This window comes from Pleurodeles waltl, chromosome 2_2 (assembly GCF_031143425.1).
Source record: "Pleurodeles waltl isolate 20211129_DDA chromosome 2_2, aPleWal1.hap1.20221129, whole genome shotgun sequence".
NCBI lineage: Eukaryota > Metazoa > Chordata > Amphibia > Caudata > Salamandridae > Pleurodeles > Pleurodeles waltl.
Genome location: NC_090439.1, coordinates 636,775,645 through 636,798,388, shown reverse-complemented (window position 1 = coordinate 636,798,388; position 22,744 = coordinate 636,775,645). Strand labels below are relative to the sequence as shown.

Sequence of the window (22,744 nt, the reverse complement as noted above, 5' to 3'; positions counted from 1 at the left end):
TAAATGCAGACCTACTGGTTTTACCAAGGGTTGTTTATCTCTGTAGAGAGAAATATGTGGGTGTTTTTTAGAGAAACCTTCAAGGTATTCTTTTGGAAAAGCATAATTCCATTTTAAAAGTATTCTGTGCTTTGCTTTAAAACACACTGGTATAAAACCTTGATTGTGATTTTATGAATTTTGCAGCAGTTTGAAATCCAACAATGTGCTCTGTGTGAAAGACTGTCATTTTGCAAATACTTATGATATCTAGTTTGGGCAGGAGGGAAATTAAGCAAATACTCTGCATATAGAGCCCCAGTCAAGCTGACTAAGCTTAACAATATCTGTAAATATAGTGGGGGGTGCCCCCAGGCTAGTTTCTAGGCGAAAGTTCATCTAGGTTCGAACTCCCAAGTAGTAAATAATTTATTTTTGTTTATAAATTAAATCTGATTGGACTTGAAGTTCAGAACGTGGATACCCACAGAGTACTGTACTGTCGCTTATTGCTAATTCAGTAGTTAAATCTGTACAAGACAATGTTAAATTAGAATGGTATTTGCTTTAGCTTTTTACAACCCACAGTAATTCTGTCCTGTATGACTGTGTACGACTGTCTACTGTCATCTCAAATAATGGCACTGAGCTTCAATCTCTTCTTGATTGCATGATTCTGCCTTACTTTCTGAAGTGGATTTGGGAAAACAGCCTTCTACATTTTATAGTGATACTGCATTCCGGCTGACAGCTTTTGGAACTCTCCTATTTAACTCTGGGTATTATTGATTTGTTTTGAATATCTGTTATCGGCTTTTGTAATTAGATAATAAGAATCTACACTCAGTTTTAGGGCAATGTGTTGTTTCATCAGGACATCTCTAGTACTGAAATCTCTGGGTGTAAAACAGAGTCACAACAAGTAGGAAACACAGATTGCCATAGGCTATTCCTCATATTCCTATATTATGGATTTCCACAATCCTCCACCTCTCAGACGTTAACCAGGACCCTGATACGAGCAACTCAGGGGCCAGCTTGGACAAAATCCCAACTCTGAATGGAGCACTAATAAATCCACCCTCTCTTCCAAAACTTTACCACCTGTGCCATAAATATGCTTATTCAAAATTGTTGGAAATTGGGTTACTGGTTGAAGGTGTAAACCCTACTCAAGCAGCAACCAAAATCCCTGTCTCGGTGAAACATGAGCAAAATCCCATATTAACCATCTGGTAGCTTGGCACAACAGAAGTCAGGCTTAATCAAGAGGCAATGTATAAAGTATTTATGCAGCACTTCAAACAGTAATAAAGTGAAAACACAACACAAGAAAAATCCCACACCAACTTAGAAATAATAGTTTAAAAATGAATAAATTATGAGACCAAAATGGCAACGATCCAATCAGTAGAAGTGGAGATATGCTGCTTTAAAGATTTTAGTGAAAACAAGTTTTTGAAGCTCAATGTGCCTACTGTGGTTATATGGTCACGCTAGACCATGACAAAATCGCAAGTTCAGGCCAATCTCAATGTAGTGCTGGCCAGATGCAGGAACCAAGTTAGGCCCGCTAAACAAAGTACCTTAAATCCTGGTTGCAGAGCAATGCAAAATCCTGCTTGAGGATGCATTGTGCAGCGGTTCCGAGGGGCTGAGGGTGGTGATGCAAGGCCCTGCAGCGGAGATGTGATGCACATTGGCAGTTCGATTGGGCTTGCAATCTGAAGTCCTGTGTTGGAGATAGGCCGCACAGATAAGCTGCGATGCGTGGTCCTGCATCAGGGATGCGTTGCGCAGCAGCGGTTTTGATGCGGGGCTGCGAGGCGATGCCTCATGGTGTGTCAGTTCTGCCCAAAAGAACACTGGTGGGTTTGGCAGAGCACCTTCAGACCCACTTCCAAAGGTCCACAACTGAGGTGACACCGCAAAACTCACAGCATGTAGAATCCAGGTTCTGGGTTCAAGATGGTTGGAGCCATTTCTGTCCCTGAGACTCTGATCAGGAGGCCAGCCAACTAGCCCTTAGAGTCACTCTGGTGGTCCTGGGATCAAGATGCATGTCCAGTCCTTTCACTCAGACAGCAGGGCAGCCGAATAGCAACACTCCTTGAAGAGCAGCAAAGCAGTCCCTCTGAGTCTTCCACAGGTCCAGGGGTGTACTGAAGAGTTGGGTCCGGGTGTACATTATTTATATGTGGTGTCAGCTCTGAAGTACAGAAGGTTCTGGGGGTTTCCAACCCCAGAGGTGTTCGAAATTCCCTGCCTCCCGGTCCTTGCCACAGCTTGTCTAGGGTCACAAAAGACTAATGTGAAACCCTTTGTGAGTGTGCCCAGGCAGAGCCTTTGTGATGTGCTAGTGTGGTACGTGACAGCTCCTCCTCCCTCATCAAGTCAGAGATGACCCATCTGCCAACACCTAGTGCCCTTTGTCTCACTGTTTTGAAGCAATACACCAAGACCAACTGCCAGCTACACCTAGTCATGTGACCCAGCATACAGGCTGCAGACACCAAATAGTTGGGACAAGAAAATACTAACTTTCTAAGTGTCATTTTCAGAATTGTGAATTAAAATCTGGCTTTACCATTAAAAAGGGCTTTAAATTACAATTCTTTAGATACCAAACTCTATATTCCCGCTTATCACTTATTGAATGTAATAAGTTAACCCAATGTTATCCTATGGGAGAGTCAGTCCTTGCAGTAGTAAAAAAAACTAATTTAAGAATTTTTCACTACCAGGACATGTAGAAGTTAAAAGTGCAGGTCCAACCTTTAAAATACACTGCACCCTGCCCCATTAACTATTTAGCACCTGCCCGAGCGGTGACTCTTGTTTATTTTTCCAGGTCAAAATAGCAGTTTAAAACTGCATATACAGGCTGCAATTGCAGGCCTGAGATATGTTTAAAGGGCTACCTAAGTGGGTGGCACAATCAGTGCTGGTGGCCCACTAGTAGCATTTAATTTGCAGGCCCTGGGAACATGTAGTACAATTTTACTAGGGACTTACAACTAACTTAAATGTGCTTATTTGCTTATTGGGTGAAGGCCAATTTTACCATGTTTAAAGAAGAAAGCACACACACTTTAGTCCTACGCCCAACAAAAGTGAGATCAGCAGAAAACAGAGCAGTAAAGCAAAAGGTTTTGGGGAAGACTACTCTAAGGCTGTCAGGCCTAACAGAAATCCACTCCCTTTGTGCCACCAAGACAAAAGCAACGTTGACAACAAGAGAGACCAAACATTTGCATACTCCCTGCATGTACCTATTTCTACCCAGACCAGCCGTCAGTGTATCATGGTAAAAAAAAATCAACAAGGCAGTGTCTGCATTTCACTCTGAATAACCACACAATTGCCTGTGATTGGCTAATCCTTTCACATCACAATTTGTAGTACTTGCCTGTCATACAGCAAGGCATCCAGGCTTGATGATTACTGATCACAGAGTACATAAGGGTGCATAAACGTAGGTCATATTATTACATGCCACCAGCTAAGAAGTGCACTGAGCATGGCGGGGATGAGTTATGGCATGCAATGTGCACTGCAACGACTAACTGATTAATTTCAGGACGTTTTTGCTTTTGTGTTTGCTGAAATGTAACTAACCTTTATGTTTTTAGTGAATTTCATAGGTGTTTTTATAATGTACTGTTTTCACCTTCCATATACTCGCTGTGTACTGTGCAGCTGGCTGCTTGGCATGTCTGGCCTTGCACTAGGCTAGATAGTCTTAAATTTGCTATGCCAAATGTCCTGCATATTTATCAAACAGCACCAATGTTATTAATGATTTACACTTTTATTGCCCTTCCCATTTACATCCCACCCCTCATCAAGCTGTAAAATTTGACCTAACCAAATACAATCTAAACCTTATTCATGTCCGTAAATTGTGTTGTGATTCATCAAACGCTGCCGAAGTTATTAGTAAATCAAAAATGTATTGATCTCCCTTTAACTGTTCCCCATTCGTCTCCCCCTTGACATTTGCCCCCTCATGTACCTGTATGAAATTGAGAAAACTAATAATAGGCTAAACAAGCTCTCCAGCACAATCTGTGCTGTTCATCAAATGGTGCAAAAGGTATTAGTAAATCAAAACTATTTTGACCTTTGTTGTACTCCCTCATTGGAGCGGCAAGAAACCGGATATACCTGCACTGTGTCTAAACTGCAAACTGCATACCACATTTCATACCAATTCATTAATTAGCGTTAAAGTTATAAGTAAAAAAAGTATTTTATTGGCACCATTTCACCCACCCTCCACACTTGATGGATAGGTGCAAAATGTAACATATCAATAGAAAACTGGACTTTTACACCTACTGCCAAATTTTGCACAGACTAATCATGCAGTGCTAATGTTTTTTTTTTTTTTAGCAAATTAACACTTTTTGACACATACTTTTTAACTTTGCTCCCCTTGATAGATCGGCGCAAACGTAAAGGTTTACCCTACCCCCTTATGCACTTTTTCTTTTTATTTTCCCCCAAATGGTTTTCAGTGCACTGTGTTGGGTAATTATGGACACAACAGGCATTTTCCTGAGATAGCCAGCCAATCTAGTGTGGCACAACGAGAAGGCTACGCAGACCAGGCCTCTCCCAACTGTCATGCAGATCAGTCAAATTGTGTCAAAATTATTAGTGGATCAGAAATACTTTGAATGTTCCTTTAACTGTGCTCCCCGTGCCCAATTTTAGCTTTCCTAAATTTGGAATTCCTGTACTGCGTGTAACTTACTTTCTGTCACTCCATAATAGGCCATCAGTGATGTTTTTTCACCCAAATGCTGTTGGAGTAAAAGTGGTGTCATAATGTAGTATACTGTGGATACCTTTACACTTTTAGGGAGACCAAGCTGCCAATAGCATTAGACATTCAGGTATTTTATTACATTGTCAAAATGAATAACTAAACAATAATGCAATTGTTGACTAATTAAATATGTTTGGAGCTGCCAATTTTATAAAATCGTAAGAAAATATGGATGTAGTTTGGTGGTGGGTGCAATGAAACTGTTTTGAAAAAGGATTGTGCAGCAATAGAAAGTTTGAAGACCATTGCTCTGTAGCAATGTTTTAGTTCTTATGTGCAAAACACAAGCACCTTGTAGTAGCATTCATTCACACACGTTAGATATAGCACACACTGGAACTTAACAGAAATGCAGGTTTAGTTCAGTCTCTGGGATGATATGCTGTCCTTTAACTCTGGTAAAATCCAGATAGTTATGTGGAGGGATGAGGTCCTCAGGTAGCAGTCTCAAAGTTCAAAGTTTAATGACTGCTCGAAATAAATCATTTCATCGTCAGACATAATAGCATCATTAAAAACAAATTAAAATACATTTTAAAACTTCTACAAAAATTAAAAAGCGACAATCCATTAGTAGGGGGTCCCTTGAATCACTAGAAAAAGAGTACAAAGCTCAGTAAAATCCACTTCCAGCCATCCATTTCTCAAACAAGATGACACCACAATATAAATATACCCCCCCCCACAAAAGGATTAAGTAAAACGGCCTTTTATCAACTCTCATACTGCAGGAGAATTTTACTTGATTGCTAAGAGTTCTTTATGCCCAATTACCCACGCTGCGTGTATGAATTTAGATACCGCTGTCACTATCATCACTGCAGAATCGCTGTTACATAATCTATAAGCAGTAGCTCGATCAAATAGCAAAATATTTTTACAACGGGGCACAATCTATCATCATCTGGGGGTATCATATCGAGGGCAAAAAAAAAAAAAGCAAATGTTCACGTGTCATCAGCCTTGCAGCAGTTTACATTACCTGCCACCCTCCGCTGAAGGGACCGGCGGGCAGTAAAGGCAGCTAGATGTAACGTGCCATCCCCAAACTGTAAAAAGGGGGATGAGGCACAGGTTGGTCTAATCACATCCAAAAACGGTTCTGCTACAGGTTCATATTTGAATTGAAGAAAACCCGAGACCAATGAACCACTATCTTTGGATTGAATGATCTGAAAAAGAACCCTCTCCCAAAATATCTGCTTCACAACGAGCACGGCATTTGCCTGTATTACTTCAGGGGTAGCCCAAAATTCTGGTAGACCTAGCTGTGCCGAGGTGGACCTCAGGTTCCTCAACCATCCTATCTGCTCTGCTGCTAGTGCCCACCCCAATATATCACAGAGACCAGCCCTGTAGTTCAGCAGCTCCTCTTGTTTGCCATACATGAATCCAGTAGAGCAGAGTACTTAAAATTGACATATCTGTTATGGAATAAATTCCAAGGTCGAGCCTGAGGGGGGCCAAGGGGTGTCTCTCCCCATCCCTGTTAATATTCATAAGGAAATTATTTTCCTTAACAGCTAGGGTATGTGAATTGCTTAGGCCCCACAGCTCAGCCCTTTAGAGCGCTGCTCCCCTCACCTGTATTTTGTGTACATCAATTGTAGAGTTGTCTGGAAAATACTGGGCTTTTTTTTGCCACCCTAACTATTGCGCCCCCGCTGTAGCTAATTTTGTGCAAGCTTTTTGTTATCTGAGCTCCCCAGGCACCCAAGTCTGCTAATCTCACTTCCAGGTAATTAAATTCGATGACTCTCTCTAGGCTTTTGGTGTTTAAAATAATCTTAACATTTGGTTTCCTCCTCCTGATGCAAATCATCAGTTTTGTTTTTGCTGCATTGACCTCCAGCCCAAGATCCCTACAAAAAACATGGACGTTATTTACTATATTCTGGAGACCATTCTAGTTTTTGCAAGGAGGAGCGTATCATTAGCGTAAAGCAAGCATGGTATTTTTTGCCCTCCCAAAGTAGAAAAATCATTAACACAGCTGTTCAGATGTTCAATGGAGTTGTTCATATACAGAAGGAAGAGAGTGGGCACCAGGACACAGTCCTGGCGTACCCCCTCTCCACCCTGACTGAGTCACTTGGGGCCAGATGTATCATCACAGCCCTTTGCGAGTCGGAAATAGCGATTTTTAAGAAATCGCTATTTCCGACTCGCAAAGTGCCATGTATCACATTTGCTATTCGGTAATAGCGATTTCTTAAAAATCGCAAATGCTATTACCGAATCGCAAATTGCGATACCGGCCCCATTCGCAGCTATGGGCCTGTTGGCCCATATCTGCAAATTTTTTGCATTTCCAAAATTGCGATTTCTGAACCAGAAATCGCAATTTGGAAATGCAAAAGCCCAGAGTGCTGGGGGCCTAAGGCCCCCTCTGCTGCACCCCAAACATGTTTTGGGGGACATGTAAGGTGCACACATGCCAAAAGGGCATTTGTGCTTTACATGATCAATTTAAAAATGCATTTTAAATGCATTTTTAAATTTTGCACCAGGTTACCACCTGGTTTCATTTCATGGTATTTTGCATGTGCAAAATGCCATTCTGCGACAAATCGCAATTTGCGATTTTTTGCAGCATCGCCTTGCAATGTGGATTTTGCAAATCACAAATTGCGACTCGCAAAACCAGGTCGCAACGCAAGAAATCGCAATTTTAGCGATTTCTTATTTGTGGTCTGCGTATGCCTTTCATGCATCGCAGACCACTTTTTTGCACTCGCAAACAGCCGAATTTTGCAATTCGCACCGTTTGCGAGTGCAAAACAATTTCATACATCTGGCCCTTAGTTCCCCCTTGATGCCATACCTGACCCGTGCAAATGTACCCTTATGTAGACAAACAATAAGGTCAAGCAAATCTAGTGGGACCTCCATCTCTTGCAATGTGCTCCATAGCTTCTTTATCAGGACTAGGTTGAAGGCTGCACGGAGGTCTATGAATGCCAAGTACAAATCCCCCTCGCAGATATCCACTGTCTTCCACTTGATATGGAGAAATCTAAATACCTGGTCTATAGCACCAGTCGCTGGTCTAAATCCTGTCTGTAAACTAGAGATAGCGCCACTCTCCTCAATCCATTCCAGCAACATTTCTACTATTATTGGACAGTTTTAGTTGCTGGGCAAAGCCACCTAAAGTGGGTGTAGTAGAACAGGGAAAAAGATCACAGATGGAGAGTATAAGAGGAACTTCGTGCTCCAAAATCTCCATATCAGCCATATATTCCCCCATCCGTACATCTAGCAGTACAAAATCAATGTGGCTCTTGTAGGACCCACATCTAAATGTTGGAGCCAGATGGGCATCTGAGCGCGATCGACCATTACATGCTCGGAGGCCATGTGCTAGTGTAATATCCACCGTCTGTAGCGCCACTCTACTTAACGTATGCTTACCGGACACAACCATTTCCGGTATGTCCCATAGTTTATCCTCTTCCTGCGAAAGGTCTTGGGCCACTGCATAGGTCTCAAACGTAACATTACATTCACCTGTAATTATCAGATAGTAGGCTCCCTTATACCATGTGAGAAGGTTGTCTAGCTTATGCAGGGTTTCTGATTCACAGCTTTTCCCCTCACTCCTGTTGTACGGATTGATCAACAGGACAGGAATCTCTGTCTGTTGGGAGGGCGATGCCCTGCATACTATCCCATCCCAAATCTAGCTCCTTCACTGTACACTTAAGAGACCCACTCAAACAAATAAGTAAACCCCTGAGGCCCTCCCTGAAGCTGGCCTGAGCTCAGCAACCCAAAAGCTTTTGAAACCAAATCTATACTTAGGTTACAAACCCCAGGTTTCTTGAAAAATACAGATTTTATAGTTATCTACAAATTCTCCCCATGTCAGATTAGTGAGCCTTGGCCCTATTCCTGCTGTGTTCCAAATCAGAATTCTTGTCATATGGTTGCAGGCATCCAACTGCGGGACCAACAAAGCAGATGTTGGATTAGGGCTCAAAATTACCATTGGCAGGGATTGAGTCAGGAAAAGCAGATCAAATTCATGTGTCTTGCCGCAGGGAGTGCTGTTGCTTATTTGACTTGGCCCTGAAAGAAATCGCCCATCGCTGGAAGGAGGGTAGGATAACAGACATAGCCCCTGCAGTACCCATGGCGTCAATCCACCTCAGACAAAGAGCAACAACCCTCCTCTGACTGTACCGAAGGTAGGAGCCAGTTCACCACCTCAGCAAATAGTAAATTGCCTTACTCCTTGTCTGCCCTCAAAGGGCTTAACAGAATCTCACTGCAGATAGAATGTCACAACTGGTTGCAGAAATGATCCCCTGCACCTGGCACCCACCTTTTGACTTTTGAAAAAAAATTGCTCGACAAAAAAGGAGAATCAAAACTAACAATATTGCAATCACCCTCACACTCTTTAGGCATCATACCTAACCACCCCACCCTCCTCACTATTACGTTTACGGGTGCTAAGTGGTGGGGGAAATCTGCGTTGAAGTGCAGCCAATGGAGCACCTTATTTTATAATTCCATAAAAGATTAGTTGGAATTGGGCTGCAAACTAGGCACATTGACTACTACTGCTACTAAGGGACTGCTTCAGAGGATAGATTAAGCACAATTGGTTCTAAGTTACTATTATCCTTCCCTCTGTGCTCCATATTAACTTCACTGGCCATATCTCTTTGGCTCCTCAAGATACCTTGGTTCTCAACCTCACGGCTAGGCAAAGGCCGAATCATGTTAGCCCCCTGGGGGTCTCAATGTAATAAACCTGCACGATTTAAAATAACCCTGGCGGTAAAGTCCTGAACATGAGGGTCAATTTCGTTACTGTCTGGATTGACATTCATTGGACCAGGCATTAAATAGGATATTTGATCCAAGCTAGTATTTGACATTAAACATGTTCGATTGAGTGAAGACATGGACTCAGGGCCATGAGACACCGGTTTAACAAGGTTCCTTAAAACCTCCTCAATAGCCGTTAACTGGTCTATAATTGGCCTCAGCCTCCTCTCAAGTTCTTCGGTGATCCTCTCAGTGGCTGGTTACAGAATACCCTTAGGGCTGGTCTCCGTGCCTCCCTACTGGTGTTCCTTGATAAGTGTCAACTGCAATACGAGGACGCTTGGCCTTTATACTTTTTTCTGTTCACTTCCTCTTCCCTCTAGTATCCCCATTTGCAGCCTCTTTAGTCAAGAGTACATCAGTAACAGAAGCAGAAATGGAAGTGACTGCCCCTTGTAGAAAGTTACCCTGTGCTGTAAATTGGAGCAAGGTTGCATCCTCACTACATAAATCCGTAGGATGAAGTAACAAGGGACCAGATTGCAGGTAGATGGGAATGATAGTAGAGAGACACCTCTCCGCAGACTCGATCTCCCTATCAAGGGTGCATACTACCTTTTGTAGAAACCTGACCAGTGTGCTATTGGCAACAGACTTCTATGCCGCCACTGATGCTTTACGCTTCCCCATTCTAAGACTTAAACTTTTCAGCTGCAAAACCTAGCCAGGTCACAGCCATTACCCGGCAACTCCCTTGGTAAAGGGGAATTAAAATACTAATGAAGACGTCACTTACTGCGGTTTCCCATCTGGCTGCAGTTGTTACAGAGGTGACCCAGCCTCCTCCAGGCAATGACGGTCCGGTATTTTTTTTTATTGTCTTCATTTATCACCACGATCCATCTTAAAAACCCTCAAAAGCAGGGAGACCGCCTTCCACCCTGTACCACTCTCCTGCAAGAGTACCCTGTCTCGGATTAGAGCAGAGTATTGATCGTGAGCAGTTTTAAGACCACTCCTGAATTGTCGCGGGTAAGGGCTCAACCATTTCTTACAGATTCCACACCTGGCCAGCCAAATCATATGAAAGAGTAGTTTCGCAAAGTCCCTCTTACTTATCAGCAGGTTCTGATTTTGCACCAATCCAAAAATCACCAAAGAGGAGGTTACCATGACAATCCATAGAGAAAACTTCCTCTATTACCTCCTCCACCTCCTTCCAGAAACCAGCAATCTGAGGACACCTCAAAAACACATGCAGATCATCTGCCATAGGCAGCTTGCACTTCTTGCACCCCATTGTAGATCCATGCCCCATCTTGGATAACTTTGCAGGAGTCCAGTTAATCCTGTAAATGGAAAACAGATGGTTCCTTCTTAAAGACGCAGGCCGAACTGTACCATTAAAAAAAAAAAGAGTGTTAGATACTTGCCAATATTCTCTTATCCGCTGTGCTGGCAAGTCATCTTTACAAATCTCCTCCGGAAGAGTGAACTCTCCATCCACAACCTCTATAAACAACCAGTACAATTTTGTGATCTCCTTTCTAAGTGGGGGACTTAGCTGGAGACATTCCTCCAGGTCATTTGAGACCCCTAACTTTTCTTTTACATGTTGCAGCCAGTAGGTTATTTGAAGGTATTTAAACCTTGAAAGGTTACCCTCTCATTTCTCGACTAAGGGACCCAAAACTAGCCGGACCCCCATCCTCGATCAGGCGCCCCTCATCCAAAAAGGCTGCCTCCTTCAATGGAAGAGCCAACTTATCTCCCTGTCCATTCAGGGCAGCCTGGAGAATTCCATATTGGCACATACTTGCTGTAGTATGGTAACTTAGTGGCTTTCCTTACACTCCACCAGATTTTTACCGAGTCAGAGAGCATCTTATTTTTTATTTTTTTTTAATTTAGGATTACCAAACTTATAAACTTCCTGGGATACATTATTTGTTTGCATCATCACTTTAAAAATGTGCCCTCTCACAGACTCCCCGGGCGCCTTTGATAACTCCCTTGAATTCTTGAGAAAGGAGGCCCACGCATAATACTGTGTATCTGGTAAAGCCAGCCCACCCTTCTCTCACCTTCGTCTCAACTTTTTCCATGCAATGCGAACCCCCTTTAAAGCCCAAATAAAGCTGCTAATTTCTCCTTGGAGTTTACTCAACCATTCTTTTCTAAAACACTGAGGTATCGCATTAAAAATAAATAGACATTTAGGCAGAATCACCATCTTTACTAAGTTAATCCGTCCTATCATAGTAGAGGGAGACTAACCCATTTCTTCATTAACTGGGTGGACTCTTTCAAAACCTTCTTGAAATTGGTTTCAGCATTTCTTCTTATGTCTTGAGTTATAGTGATCACTAAATATTTCACCTCTTTCTTAACAGGAATCCCATCCGCCCTCATATTCCATGCCATAACTTCAGATTTTTCACTGTTGACTGCAAACCCACTAATTCTCCCAAACTCCATTGTAAGTTCACCCAATGCTATCGATGCTTGACCCAGGTGTGCTGTATAAACTAACAAGTCATCTGCATAAAAGGAAATCGTTTTACTCCAATTCCCACACTGAAACGGGAGTATCCTCTGGTCTTTCCTAAGCTTACACGCCAGGGGCTCTATATAGATATTAAAAAGAAGCAGGGACAACGGACAACCTGGTCTTGTTCCTCTTTGAATTTTAAAAGGGGAAGTTAACATACCATTGATCAAGACTCTTGAAACAGGGTCTTGGTAAATCTTCTGTAGCACCCCAATAAAACCTCTACCCAAATTAAGAAACTCACAGACCGCCTTTAAATATACCCAGTTCATCCTATCAAACGCTTTAGTAGTGTCTACCATTATTATTGCCAACTAATTCTGACACGTAGTGGCCAAATCAATGGAGCCTATCAGAGTGTGTGTCAGCTCCCACATCAGTCTGGACGTCATAAAGCCCTTTGATCTATATGAAATGAACCTAGAACCCTGCTCAATCTGTCTACCATGATCTTTGCAAACATTTTGTAGTCACTATTTAATAAGGAGATTGGTCTGTATGAGTCACAGGATCTTGGGTCTTTCCCTGGCTTCAGTATCACTGTAATACTTGCTTCCTTCCAAGATAGGGGCAGCATACTTCTACCTTCTAAGATGTCATTGCAGAGTCCCACAAAAAAGTTATTTACACTGCTTCCCAGGGCCTTATACACTTCCACTGGGACACAGTCCGGGCCTGGAGCCTTCACGGCCTTCCCTGCTTTTAACACCCAATCCCATTCCTCCAACCCAAAATGCTAGTTGAAGTCTCCACACTCTTCCTCACTCAAGGCGTCCAGGCCTAACCCTTCTAACCAAGTCTTTATCGCTCCTAGGGGGACCTCTAGATCCTCCACATATCATTTTGAAAAAAAGACTCAGAATACTTCTCCTACCTTCCTCATCCCCTCTCTTCACACTTCCTGAAATCAGATCTCGTAGCTCTACCACCCTGTTCCTTTTTCTGTTAGGTTTTACTTTCCATGCCAACAAGTTCCCACAATTCTCACCATACTCAAAATGCGCCAGCCTACTTGCCTCACATCTATTCTTAATCCTATTCTCGATCACACCATTCAATTCCGCTCACAACCTTCGATCCGTCTTAAACAACTGATTCACTTCTTCTTCCAAGAGCCCAACCTGTGTCAATTTTTCCTCTATTTGTTGTATCTGTTTTTCTAAATTATCAATCTCTTCATTATACAATTGCGTCTAAAATGAGGCCATTCTTATAAGTCTCCCACATAAAAACACCTTAAAGATGTCCCAAACCATCGCCAGTGAGGTAGAGCCAATGTTCAGGGCAAAGAATTCCTTTATCTCAGCTTGTAATTCTGCAACCACCACCTCACCTAATAGCAGGGTTCTATTGAGCGTCCACCTACCTCGAGATCCCCATACCCTGTTAGACCAATATTCATCCAGATCGTGGAATGATCAGGTAAGTGAGTTCCCATATGAGTAATCTCTTTCACACTTCATACCAAGTACCTGTCTATTAAAATATAATCAATCCTGGATTGGTGCCTATATCTATGTTGTTAAATGTATACCAGCGAGTTAACCCCCATCCTTTCTCTCCATATATCACAAAGCCCCAACTGGGACATTATAAACAGTACCTGACATTGCATCTTCCCATTAACTCTAGATCTACTCTGTGATCCCCTATCTAGATCATAATTTAGCACCACCTTAAAATCCCCCATCCAAATAATAGGATCTGACATAAGCAATAAATGCTGAAATAATTCTACCAATGGGGCGATATCATCCCTATTGGGGCCATAATAACTCACCACCGTGAAAGCCCTATTAAATGCAACCAACCTCCCCATCACCCACCTTCCAGCCCTATCTACCGGACCCTTCTGAAGGAAGATATTAGGATGATTTTTTATAAGAACCACAACCCCCTTGCTGCCTCCCGTCTGGCCTGAGCATATTATCTGCTGCACCCATCTACATGACCTGTACAGCTCAAAACTTTCCTGTCTAGAGAGGTGAGTCTCCTACAGTACTATTACATCTGCTCTAACATCTTTCAAGTAATGCACCACCTTCCTTCGCCTATTTGCCACCCGTAAACCATTCACATTCCAGGTTAGCAGCCTCAATTCCTTTTGCCCCATCATCCACCCCCTATTAGTGTGAAAGCTGTTATCCCCCCCCTTGCGATCCTCACTCTGAGGCCAATTTATTTTTCCTTTTTTCCCCACATGCTCCCCACCCTGTGCCCCATTCCCCTCCCTGCCCCTTCCTACCGCTCCCTCCTCCCCTCAATTCCCGCCTCGGAGAACCACCCCAAACTTCATCCTCTAGGCATAATGCCTCATGGGGGGAGGTGGCTACTGGGACTTTACAACTATCTACATACCTGGGGGAAAAAAAACATCAACTGAGCAAATATGGAGGGGACGACCTGAGTGAAGCGTACAAAGATAACCCTCAACTTAACTAGCTTCTTCTAACGTTTTTATAAAGTCATCAATCTCCCTTGCCTCTTTAAAGTTATACATTTTATTGTTCACCATCTCTTTTAATAAGGCTGGGAATTTTAACTAGGCTGTAGCACCTAATCTCCTGAGGGTGTCGATTCTCTTGCTAAGCTCCCACTGCCTGCTTAAAGTTGTACTTGAAAGATCCGATCTGATTTCAAAGGAGACGCCTTCTGCCGTAAGTACTTTCTTTTTCAGTGCTGCTATCAAATTTTTTTCTTTGATTGAGTAAGTATGAAAACAGACTAGGATTTTCTTTGGAGTCTCTCAATTTGGTGTTTTTTTAAAGGGGTCTTGGTGTACTCTTTGTATATCCTTCATGATGTCAACCCTTTGCCTCCTCTAACTGTAACCCTTGTTTAATCAAGCGGACCACAAGAACTTTCAAGTCACTACCCTCCGTCCCTTCTGGAACTTTCAAGAACCTCAAATTGTTCCTTCACTGGTGATTTTCCAAAGTCTCCATCTTGCTTATGACAATTTCCTCTCCAACTCTCAAGCTTTGGATAATCTCATTTTCCTTCACAGCTACTTTTAAGCTGTCTACTTCTTCTTCAAGCCTGCCAAATCATCAATATGTTCCCCCAGAGTCTCACATAAGCCTCTAATTTCCTGTTGATTGGCGCTTAATGTTTCAAACCCCTCCTTAATTTCCAGCGCCAAGTTTTATAACATTTTTTAGATAGACTGACTCAGAGGACTATCTGCCTCTTTCTGATGCTGATTTTCCTCAGTACCAGCTGAGTCCAGGGGCTCGCCCGACAGAGACACTTGCTCTTGAGTACCCCCAGCTCTGCTAGTTCCTCCTCTGTAAACTCCAGGGAGTTATTGTTCGGAGCCCAACTTCCCGCTGACACTGAGGGCCTTTCCTTATCCCCTTCTTATCGGTCAGAGGTGAAAATCTATTTGACTTTCCTCCCATGAGGGTTGAACAGAGCTCCCCAGCACTCTCACTATCTCTAGAGGAAGCTGTTTCCATACCAGCAGCCCGCCGCCCAATTGATCTAAGAGGTCCCGCTCTTTACTTGACTCCTAGGTAGCACCATAAAATATGTTCTTAATGAGGGGGTGATTTTTGGCCTTTTCAAACTGTCAGGACGTACTCTCACACATTTCTTATCCAAAGGGGGATCACCCTTATCACTATCCTTATCACCAATGCCTTTTGGGGCCTCAGATGTTTCACCCAAAGTCTCTTTCACACTTAATCGACCCTCAAGGGAAAGCACAGTACCTTGTCCATCCAGCAGTGAGCTCACAGTTCCCCCAGCCTTTCCAGCCTTCCTCGATCTCACACACAGGCTGGAGCTGCTTGTGCTAACTCTGTCACTTCTCCCCCAGAGGGGGATACTTGCAGCTGCCTCCCTTCCTCTTCTAACATCCGTGGCTGCTCTGCCCCAAAGTGCTGCTCGCCCTGGACCCCCGAGGCTCAATGCCCTCTCCACCGGGGCTCCTGCACGACACCTCCAACAGGTAAGGAGCACTCCCAAGAGTTAACAATTTTATAATGAGAGAGGCACTCTCCGCGTTGTGATCCGTGTCGCAATCTGCCTCACATAACCCTCTTCCCTGCCTAGCTCACACAGTCCTGCAGAGCTCCTCCCGCAGCCCGCTAGCTAACAGCCACCATGTTCTCCTCCCACCCAGCCCTTGCATTGAGTCACGGGCCCAGTCTTGGCCAGGTCTTCATCTGGGCACGTCCCATACAGCGGGGACCCAGGGAACCTGATGTACTGCTGCGTTCATGGTAATGCTGGTCACCTGCCTCCTGTCAGGGAGGCCTCCTGCTGCTTGCAGTTCAGCACCACCTGCTTCTTCCCTGGCAATGCACGGTCTCACTTCTAAGAGGCTGGTACGGATGAGGTAGGGTCAAGAGCTATACATTTTGCAGGCGTTTCTGCAAAGCTGCAAAGTCTGTATCGGAGATAAAATTACAGACAGATTTCATGGCACCTTCTCTGATCTGCATAGAAGGCCTGCTGGGTTGAGTGGACTCAGAAAAATGAGATCAGTGGGCCTTTGAATGACTCTCTTTTATCCTAGGTGCACCTCTGTTTCCCCCGTATTAGGAGCATCTGTATGTGACATTCAGGTAAAGGCACAGAAAAGAAAAGTATTACAAATGTGTGGTTAGTCACATGGTGACTCTGGGCCTGATTTACAAAGAGCCTCCTCACCATGGCAGAAGATCCGCACTGCCGTTTCTCACTGTGGAAATTCCACCACAAGTGCAAAGACTCCACCACGATTACAGGGGCTCTTTGTGAATCAGGCCCTCACTGTCTGTCAGCAGGCAGTGTGGAATAGGAAGAGGGGAACTTTGTATGGCTATGGCTCTAACACAGTTACTTATATGGTAAGTGAATGTGAGGGCTTCGCACCCAAAATTGGAGGGCACAAGATATCTTGTCTATTGTATGCTGATGATATAGTGGTGACTGAACTGACTGCGAAAGGACAAAATAATCGCCTGGCAGCCCTCAAGTTCTACACTGATCAGCATTATTTAAAAAATAATGTTTTGACATCGCAAGTAGTATGCTTTCTTGGGAAAAAATTACTTAAGCTTGAGTGGGTGAAGGCCTATTGTTTCCTAGGGACAATTATGTCTAGTCACTCAGCGACCATGAACATATATGTAATAATGTTGGAAAGGCCAAGGTTTAAGTGCATTTTATAAGGAAGTTGGTTGGCAACATTTTGCTAACTTATTGTCCGTTTACCAAGTAACGATTTCGGCAACCTTATTGTAAGCAACAGAATGTATAAAGACAGCAGAATATAAGTTTTTAGATAGAACAGAACGGCAAATTTTTTTAAGACGTTTGATTCCCTGCAAAACCTTGGCACCTACTGCAGCCCTAAGGCTTTCATTTGGCATTAAGAGTGCTTTTGTGCAGGGTCTAGCAGGGGTGGTTCGGAGGGCCTTTTGCCTATTCCATAGCGATTAATTTCCCCTGAGGCATCTTGTTAATAAAGAAGTTTTTGGAATGCTGAGAGAGAAATCTCAGTTTTTTTTAGAAACTATAATTATGCCCTACAAATGTTAGAGAATGACTCTGATTTAATTTTGGCTCTGTAGTCTCTTCAATTCAAAAAGACTCTAAAAGAGGCTATGTTGCGTAAAGGTGTTTTTGTTAGATATGGAGTTTTGTAGCCAAAAGAGGAGATTTGATGTTTTGATTAATCTGGTGATTCCGAAAAAAACACAGCCTGATCTATTTTGGCATCTTCTGCAGTGGGTGAGGCGTTTTTGTATTTTACTGAGATTGAGCATACTGCCACTAAAAGAGTTAACCTTTAAATGGGCTGGTACTTCTAAAGTGTGATTTGTGCTATGCAGATTTTCAGGATCTTAAGCATGTTATATTTGTTTGTCCCTCTCTACTTTTATTAAGGAAAAATGGCTGAAACCCATCTTTTTGAATTTCAATATACGCTTAGCAGGTGAAGCTCTTGAATTATTGTTTATCCCTCTGAATGAAATATTCTATTTTAGGATTTTTAACATTTTTAAGACCTTTTTAAATTTATATTGATTGTTTACACTATAGGCGGATTTATTTAGAGAATGTTTCTATTTAAATAGATTTATGAAGTTCATATATTGATGCACTGTATATGAAATGTACTGTAACACAAGCTAAGTGGGCTGCGATATGGATGCACTTTATTAGTCAATAATATGTATTATAATGTAGATTTTATTCTATTGATTATGTATTGTGTTTTTTGATGTGTTGCACCATTTATGTGGACCTCGTAGGAGTTCCAAATCATTAATAAATAAACTTGAACTTTATAGGTGAATACCTTTGTAGAGACAGAACAATTGGGAGGCAGTTGGTCACAAACTGCTGTTGTCACAAAAAGAATGTTAGGGCAGGGTCACACTCAGTAACATATTATTGTGATGACTCCAAGTGGGTAGCACAGCTAGGCAGAGTTAGTAATCTGTCCTGCATTTGATTATTAAAGGCTGATGGAGCTGAAGTATTATCAGTTGCACATAAAGCCAAAGTGTATGCAGCCAGGGATAGTAGGGGTTGGGCAAGCTTGCCAACATGCCAGGTCAATGCCTCTGAATTGCTGTCAAACCTTGGGTACAGTCAGTTGCATTTTAAGTTGCTGCCTCTGGAGGGCTGGACAAGCTAGGGTGGAGCCAATTATGTGCCAATTCAATATCCATGTAGACCAGAAGATCTAGACCTCGGTAGTTCACATGTTAGATGAGTGTGAGGTGTAAGGCCAGAATGTTGAAACCAGTGTTATCTCTCAGGGTGTAGGGAAAAGAGTGGGAATGTTTCAATCAGGATAGTGACTTATCTGACACTTCAGTGCTTGTTCAACTCACCCCTAATTGTATTAAAGAAGTTGACTCGTATATATTCATGTCTTCCTTTCTCCATTTTGAAATTAGCTTTGAGTATTGCAATCTTTACGTTTAGATGCTGTGATTAAACTCAGAAAAATGGTCACCCACAGTGCTGTCTTGCCTTGTTTCTTGAGGCCCTGATGGTGGTGATGCATTTGCTTGCGTAACACTTGACTGGTTTTGCCAACATAATTACTACTTGAGCATTTCGTAATCATGATTAAGTATGCCACGTTGTTTTAGGCTCAGCTGAAGTTCCCTTTCATGTTTTAGTCCTTCCCAGTGTGCAGTATCTTGAACGTATCAAAAGCCTGGGTATGATGGAAGATTAGATTACTCTTGTGTTTTTTGGTATGGTGCTGTTTCATTCTCATTTGTATGTCCTTGTAATTTGCTTCTTACCATGAGACTTCGGAGACTAGAATATTGTCATAAAGCATGGAGGGGCATATCCATGAAGTTTTCTCACAGTTGTTCATCTTGCTGTAGAATAAGGTGTAATTCCCAGGCAATCTTGAGTAGGGTTTCTAACTGTGGATTAATGTGACAACAAATGGAACTCTATTTTTGACCTTTTTCGTTAGTATTGTAAGAGGTTTCTCTGAGTGATCCTGGTGGCTCTGTTAGGTCTCAAGCCTTCATATTTTTATCCCAATATAATGTGTTTTTGCATAGTGTGGTGTATCATAGAGCTTGACCGACCACAAAGCAACTTGGAGGAACCCTGCAGTAACATCTTGAAAGCAAAGCGATAGAGGCCATGCATGTACTCAGTCCTTAATTTGAGGTTGTGGTTTCCGGTGCTTGGCACCGGCACTTGTCAGCACCAGCTCTAGTGACAGTCCATTACATGGTGGTGCTGACTTTAATTTTGATGGGAGCACTACTGCATTTATCAAGTCATTTTTAAGTGCAACTGAACAATACCAGCCTCTCACTTCAAATTATAGCTTTGTGTGGCCTGAAATAGTCTGAATTAGAACACTTGTAGAAGGGCTATGGTTAGGTGTTTGGTTGGTACTGTCATTGGTTGCGCTAGCAGGGCCAATGGGTGGTGCAGGCTGCAGTGGCTTTCCCAGAAGGACTCTGGCACTTAATTATTTTATATTTTTACAAATTACGCCCTGAACGTACAGCAAGCTTTGATGGTCTCCCACGCTTATGAAGAGATGACTAAAGGTTTTGACAAGAGTGATCGCAAACTCTCAATGCCTCCAACCATGTAAGGGCAGTAATAAGGATCCTGACAGACTGTGCAGTACAACACTTGCCATTTGACGGTCTCTGCTAATATGTAATCCTGACCATCTCTTGAACGGTGATCGGGGCTGAGACAGAACCTCCACTACTAGGTTGAGAAGTAGAGAAGGCCATCCATCCATGCTGCTCTCAGCGGTCCGTCACGGTGTTGGGGCAGGCCGCTAGATGTCTGCCAGATCATGGGTGGTGGAATTTCAGCACTGTCCTCTTTTCTGCATCTGCGTTTGCTTAGTTAAGGATAGCGCGCGCTGGAAAGTGAACAGAGGTCTGGCATTAAGTTTTAGGGAATGTCCCACAGGTTGGCATGAGAAACCGCAGCTCTATTTGTGCAGAGGGTACAAAGTATGAAAAACAGCCCAGAGTTGCAATGTTTTTCTATGCACATTAAAAGTGTAACACTGGGCTGTATTAGATCAACAAATGCTCTGACATACATACATTTAATGAGCGCCAGCGAATGCAGGTGACTCCAGGCAGTGTATGTCATTAACATTCTGCTGACCTTTAAATATCAACGTTATACTCGCCAACAAAACAGCAGCAGGTTACCCTGGAACAATACTCACGGGGCTATAGGCAGCCAGCAGGCCATTAGGTTCCTTACTGTTTGATCGCTTGTTAGTAGGTCCCCAAAGGAGAGCGGCCCGCTGCGAGGGGCCTCGGGGTGGGCAGCTGTGCGGTGGGGGGCCCGGCTAGGGGTATTAATTAAAGAAAAGCGTCCTACTTGCGGCCTTTTCCTGGCTGTCTGGGAGGGAGAAAGGGGTTGTATTCTTGTCTCTCGAACTAAGCCCGGCATGCATAAAGTTCTGTCTTTTTCTTCCGCGCATAGGTCAGCCTGGACTCGCGGGTGCGAGAAGTCATCAACCGCAATATGCTGGAGCCGACGCAGCGCACCTTCGACGACGCCCAGCTGCAGATTTACACCCTCATGCACAGAGACTCCTACCCCCGGTTCATGAACTCCGGCGTCTACAAGGATCTACTGCAGTCGCTGTCAGAGCCGCCGTCAGAGCCGCCCCCAGAGCCCTAGGCCCGCCCTTCTTCCACTGTGATTAGTATTTATTTATTTAAAACACATCTAAAGAAAAAGGTTCTAGCTGTGACGGCGCGACCTTTAGAGTCGAGTCGGTAGGATCCTCACCGGAAGTTATACTCAGGCGTATTTTAACACGGACGTAACGGCCTTTTCGTCTGCTGAGGGCTTTGAGGCGCACGCCTCTTGCAGCTGCTGGTGATTAACTGTCCATAAGTGACTTTCCAAAGAAAGACGGATAGCAATGGTTAGTCCTCACATTAATAATATAAAGTAGTTGTATTTTTACAACAGTGATACAGCATGTACTCAAAGACAAGCGTTGCCCGCATGGAAGTGCCTTTACTTTCGATGATTTTTACCTGGGCTACCTGTAACTTTTAACCTCGCTGGTGTTACCGTGTTATGACAGTGCACACGTACTTTAGGAACCCGTTGAGAAGTAGAGAATGGTACTTCCACTTGTCTTAGAGTATATCCTAACGGTAATCAATCGCAGGGTGCTGCTGATTCAATCCAGTGCGAATCAACCTCAAAAACCTGTGTACTGAAGCAGATGGAGCGCAATATTCTGCCTATAAAGGGATTTTCTGATGGACACAAACTTCTATTATTTTAATATCAAGGTTTGCTTAAAAAGCAATTTTTTATGTTGATAACTTGTGAATGTTTATAAAAGTTAGTTTTAAACAATTTACTTCCAGTTTTATTTTGCGAGGGGACTTTAGGAGAAAATTGATGTACTAAAAGGGTTGGGCATTTACATTATTCCCCAAAAAATAAAGCACAAGGATTTCATCTACTTTGTTGATTGCTTAGACTCGTTTGGATATTATTCGCATTTCTATTGTAAAAGAAGTATATTTAGAAACCATGTCAACTATGGCTTTGAGGTTTGTCGTTCTGCAAACTGAAAATTCAAAAGTGTCAAATTAAATAATTTTTTAAGTCGTTTGCATGTCCCTGTGTGAAAGAGCCTGGAAAATGTAAATTGCAATAGTGGGGTGTGTGCAGTCCACAGAGGGAGAAACAACTGTACTCTCTCATATATTTATCTGTGTTTGAGTCCTTGTCCAAATATATTGCTTGTCAAGTCACCGAAATGAGAGTACAAGGTCACAACGCATTTCAGTGGGAGCGGTGTTGTCTAAACTTAGGTGGTCCCCTTGTCCTTATCTTCACTATACCTAGACAGTAACTAACATGAATCTCTACTCCACGGAAGACCGCTGTACTAATCCCCTTCCCTTCTTTTCTAAATCTTTGAGACTCCTTCTCACGGAATAATACAGTTCGAAACTCCACTTCCCCACTGCCTTCGTATATCACCCAGATTTTAATTGAAAGATGTTGAGGGTAGGGTGAGACTTCCAGAGCAGGCTTTGCAGAAGGCTGACTGGTCTGGCTTGTGTAATGTGCTGTTAATGAGCAAATGTCCTAGACTTGCTAAAGAG

General features: G+C 43.0%; 1 protein-coding gene across 5 annotated transcripts in view; it reads left to right on the top strand.

Moving 5' to 3' along the window:
- Positions 1-22,092, top strand: part of RGS20 (regulator of G protein signaling 20) — a 423,936-nt gene extending 401,844 nt beyond the window's left edge. For all 5 annotated transcript variants that reach the window (XM_069220174.1, XM_069220175.1, XM_069220177.1 and 2 more), the window contains one exon: positions 21,087-22,092. In XM_069220174.1, coding sequence (XP_069076275.1) covers positions 21,087-21,287 — 201 coding nt within the window. In that variant the 3' untranslated portion in view covers positions 21,288-22,092. The remainder of the gene's footprint in view (positions 1-21,086) is intronic.
- Positions 22,093-22,744: the final 652 nt, after the last annotated feature.